This window comes from Dendrobates tinctorius, unplaced genomic scaffold, assembly GCF_039654945.1.
Source record: "Dendrobates tinctorius isolate UK_male_01 unplaced genomic scaffold, ASM3965494v1 ptg000151l, whole genome shotgun sequence".
NCBI classification, from domain to species: Eukaryota; Metazoa; Chordata; class Amphibia; order Anura; family Dendrobatidae; genus Dendrobates; species Dendrobates tinctorius.
The window spans coordinates 24,804,758-24,810,081 of record NW_027361818.1 but is presented as its reverse complement, the minus strand read 5'-3'; the positions used below and the strand labels follow the sequence as shown (position 1 = coordinate 24,810,081).

The 5,324-nt window shown below is 43.4% G+C and overlaps 1 protein-coding gene across 1 annotated transcript; it reads left to right on the top strand.

Annotated features, from left to right (window-relative positions):
• The first annotated feature begins 960 nt into the window (after positions 1–960).
• Positions 961–1,890, top strand: LOC141050094 (olfactory receptor 11L1-like). Its single transcript, XM_073546924.1, has one exon. It carries the CDS (start codon positions 961–963, stop codon positions 1,888–1,890), a length of 930 nt encoding a protein of 309 aa, XP_073403025.1.
• Positions 1,891–5,324: the final 3,434 nt, after the last annotated feature.

Genomic DNA, 5,324 nt, shown 5'->3' with positions numbered 1-5,324 from the left:
GAAGTAAGGCTCGAGATTCCTGCTGTGCAGTGACAGGAACCCGATGCCTAACACTGTAAGCAGAAGGATGAAAACTGTTCTTCACTGCTGTGATTTCACTCACTGTCGGTACAGTTACTTTAATGTTTTCTCCTCTAATCTCTACAGATGAACTGTAGGCTGATGTGCTCTTATTATTTAGATTCACTACAAAATAGCTGCTGTATTCCCTAGCTTGACTTTTAAGCAGTCTATGATATTCCCTGCTGATTTGCTGCTCGATATCATGTGATATAATAGCTTTAAAACATTATGGAATAATCCACTCGTCCATACCTGAAGTGATAAGCAAATATGAACTTGGCGCTCAAATTGGTGAAAAAAGAGAAAAAAATTGCTCATGCCTGAAGTGGTCATCTTTCTCTGCCTGATACAATGTTCCTGCAATGCATCAAATATTTTCATTAATTTTTTGTTTTTTTCACAACGCGAAACACAAATTATTTGAAATTTTGGGGTTTATTAAATTTCTTAAAATTTAACATGATATTACTGTAATTTGCATATAATCAATTTACCAATCTCCAGGGCCCAAATCACATGCAAAATGTGTTTATAATAAGCAGAATGTTGGATGCAGGTTCATGTGGCTTGTTGTAGTAGAAGAATTCCTTTGATTTACTTTCTTGTATATAAAGAGCAATCATTATTTCCACTCCATCATGCTGCCCACAAGAGCACACAGATGCATCAGTAACAGCATGTGTGTTATGTGGTGGTGATGGTGGAACATGTTACAAAAAGCGAATCTCTTAGATCTAAGTATCTAAGCAAGAAATAAATCTATGTATTAAAATGTATAGAATAAACATGCTGGAAATTATATGTAAAATTATTTTACATTAGTTGGAAAAAAAAATGTTATGAAATCAAAAAACTTGAAACAAAATTTAATTTAATTGTTAATTGTGTTTCCCATTAATGCAGGAGAACAATCAGACTTCGGCCAATGAGTTTTATCTCTCAGGATTTAAAGTCAGTGAGAATTTGAGATTTTCTTTGTTCTCTCTGCTCCTCACAGTTTACAAGGCATCGGTATGTGGGAATCTCCTGATCATCACCCTGGTGTCCACCAGCAAGAAGCTCCACACTCCAATGTACTACTTCATCTCACAACTGTCCATCAGTGACATCTTGTTGAGCTCAGACATTGCCCCTAATGTTCTTCACATTCTACTGAATGATGGGACGACCATTACATTTATAAACTGTATGGCCCAGTGGTATTTCTTCTGTACAGCTGAAGGATGTGAATGTCTTCTCCTCACGGTGATGTCCTATGACAGATATGTGGCCATCTGTAAGCCCCTTCATTACATCTCTATCATGACAGGACCATTGTGTGTGAAGTTGATCGTTATCTTCTGGTTGGTCAGTTTTTCCCTTTCATTCATTTACATTATAATAATTTTAAGACTAAAGTTCTGTGGACCGAATATCATTGACCATCTGTTCTGTGATCTTGTTCCCCTACAGGACATTGCCTGTTCTGACACATTTACTCTAAAATTATCAATATATTTGCAAAGTTTTCCTTTCATGGTTATTCCTTGCATAATAATTATATTATCTTATGTGAACATCGTCCGTGCCATCTTATTGATTTCATCTAACATCAGTAGACAGAAAGCCTTCTCCACCTGTAGCTCCCACCTCGTGGTGGTCTCCATATACTACATCACAATATTCAGTGTGTATATTGTTCCAACAAGAGGGCTAACATCAGATGTCAATAAAATCCTATCCCTGCTATATACTGTGTTTACTCCATTGGTAAATCCCATTATATATAGTTTTAGAAACAAAGATATTAGGAAAGCCGTACAAGAAACATTTCAGAAATATCTTTAATCTATCTGATGTATGGTCAGCGCGGTGGCTCAGTGGTTAGGACTAGTGATGAGTGAATCTGTTCGAAAAACGATAGCCAAACATAAATTCGGCCCGAATATGGCACATTCGGATTCGTGATTGGAAACACAAGCAAAATTTTTTAAAATCGGGAAAAATCAGTAAAATTTGGTAATAAGTAGTGTTGAGCGATACCTTCCGATATCGGGAAATATCGGATCTGATTGGATCGGACCAATACCCCCAAAATATTGGATATCGCCGATTCCGATACTGGAAACCAATGCAAGTCATTGGGACACAAATATCGGAATGAAAATAAACCCTTACTTTCCTTGTAGGTTAATTCTACATGAAGGAAAACAACTAAGAATAATGTAGAATGTATTGTGGGAGGTGGAGGAGACATTAAAGCCATAGAGATTTAGCCCAATCAAATGGATTAGCAGGAATAATTTTTTTTTAAGACGTTCGTAGTTACAAAGATATTGACTATGTTAAAGTCTTTAATTTTTTGTCAGATATGTATGTTTCACTACTTCCATGCTCTTCACCTTCTTTTTTTACTTCTCCCACACTTTCTCCTTCATCATCCTCAGCAGCAGCAGCATCTTTTTCATCAACTTCTTCACCTTATTCATCTTCTTCTTCTTCACCTTCTTCCTATTATTCTTGTGTTTTACATTCTTCATATTCTTCTTATTCAACGATTATTCTTCTTCATATTCTACTTCTTCATCTTCTTCCTATTCTTCTTCTTCATCATATTCTTATTTGTGTCAGGCATTCCTGTAGTTGTTATCTATAAAAGTTTGAAGATTACACCTTCCGTTATTCATGTCACAAAGGTCATTTCTTGGGGTCAGTGGAATTGAAGACTTGTCCCAGTTTCTGCCTCCCCTGGATCCTAAACACAAAATCTTTGACATCAAGACAAATATCTGAAGAACATCAAAGCTGAAGCCATAATGGAGAAAGGAAAATGTGATGTGTGGGATGAGGAGTGGTGCAAAGAGGATGTTCCTACAGATGGTGTCATGTCGGACGCTGTTCACACCACAGCGTCCGGCAGGCAGAGGTAGTTCCACCTCCAGCCACTATAGCCTCAGTGGCGCCGGCCTGATCTTCAGGCTCTCGGGGGTTAATCCTGCTGGAGACCAGGTTGGATGGTTAGTCACGCCCACGGTCTTTAAATAGTCATGCTGGCCTATGGGCGTCGCCGATTATAGCTTGTGTTTCATACCAAGTGGTTCCGGTCTGGAGTGGAGGTGTTGCAGAGAGAGAGATTCGTATCTGGTGTCGTATGATCCGTTGTTATCCTTTCTCCTTCCCATATTTGTGTTTAGTTGTGCCCTGTTCACATTACTGTATATTCCTGTGTGTGTGCGGCGCAGTGCAGTTTAAGTTCTCCCTGTCTGTCTTTATTTGTCTGGGGGCTTTGGTGGTGTGTCTCCTCACTGGGTGGAGGGTGGAGGGTTAAGTGCAGGGCTGAGCAGGAGACAAGGAAAGGTTGGAGGCTCAGGCATTTGCACCATCAGCAAAAACCCTGGGTTGAGGGTCAGACAGGGTTTCCCCTAGTTATAGGGACATCACAGGGCCCCCGGGTATTACAGCCTTAGTGGGACTAAGCCCCACGTGACATTATAATCGGCCCACATTTTTTCAGGAGTCCATGGATCCATTAGATTCCATAACCCGACAGTTGGCGGCGCTGTCCTTACAGGTCTCCGAGTTGAAAGGGGCAGTTCAGCAGCAGGGCCTAGTAGTAGCAAAGGTGCAAACGGCATCTGCAGGTATCGGTGCAGAGCCGAAGTTTCCGCTGCCAGAACGTTTTTCAGGGGATCGCAGCAAATTTGTCGTATTTCGGGAGGCCTGCAAGTTATACTTCCGCATGCGGCCAATCTCCTCAGGTAATGAGGCCCAGCGGGTAGGGCTGGTGTTGTCATTACTGAGTGGTGACCCCCAAGCATGGGCATTTTCCTTACCAGCTGACTCTGCTACATTTCTTTCTGTTGATAATGTTTTTTCTGCCCTCGGTCTCATTTACGATGATCCTGACCGACTGGCTCTAGCGGAATCTAAAATCCGCGCCCTCCGCCAGGGGGAGCGCTTGGCAGAGGACTATTGTTTGGAATTTCGCCGCTGGGCCGTAGACACACAGTGGAATGACCCAGCGCTGCGGAGCCAGTTTATGCATGGGGTGTCAGGGAGGGTTAAACAAGCCCTCCTGATGTATGAGTCTCCGGCATCGTTGGAGTCTGCCATGAGTTTGGTGATACATATTGATCGCCGTTTTCGTCAGGTGGCACAGGAGACGCTACCTCTGGGGGAAAGCAGAGGTGCAAGTGTGGTTGAAGTAGATGAGTCCCCTGAACCTATGCAGATTGCTGGCGTGGCACAGGTTAAGCGTCGCGCTCCGGGATTCCGGAAGCCCGGAGCATGTTTCTACTGTGGTAAAAGAGGTCATTATATTAACGTTTGCCCGGCACTACCTAAGAGGGTCACATCGGTGGAAAACTGTTAAGCTCAGAGGGTATGGAGGAGACCCAACTGAGCGTATGCATATCCTCCATGATGGTATCTCAATGTATGCTCCCTGCCAAGGTTATTATCGCGGGCAGAGAGCTACCAATATCAGTGTTTGTGGATAGCGGTTCCGCCACCAATCTCATAGATGAGGAGTTTGCACACACCGCCGGGTTTAAGATTGAAAAACTTCCTCACCCCATACAGGTGGTGACCATTAATGCTGTTCCCCTCCCTCAAGGGGAGATTACGGAGTTTGTGGCAGAGGTGAAACTCCACATTGGGGTCCTACATTCTTACATGTAGGGTCCTCCGTAATCTCCCAGCACAAATGGTCCTGGGTTTTCCATGGTTGTCCAGACACAACCCGGTAATTGATTGGAAAACTCAGGACATAGTACAATGGAGTGGTTTTTGCCAAGACAATTGCTTGGCCACATGTGTGTCCGCCGTGACGCCCAGCCTGCCGGAGGCTTTGCAGGATTTCGCAGATGTTTTCTCTGAGGAGGGTTGCTCAGATTTGCCTCCACATAGAGCCTATGACTGTGCGATCAGGTTAAAACCCGGGGCCAAATTACCTAAGGCCAGGATGTTTAATATTTCTGGTCCTGAGAGACAAGCTCTGAAAGACTACATCGCGGAGAGTCTGAGCAAAGGACACATCCGGCCTTCGTCCTCGCCTGTAGCCGCAGGGTTTTTCTTCATTAAGAAGAAAGATGGGGGGTTACACCCGTGTCTGGATTTCCGAGAGTTAAACCAGATTACTATCCGTGATCCTTACCCTATGCCGTTAATCCTGGATTTGTTCAACCAGGTAGCGGGGGCGAAATGGTTTTCCAAGCTGGACCTCAGGGGGGCGTATAACCTCTTAAGGGTCCGTCAGGGGGATGAGTGGAAGCGGCGTTTAA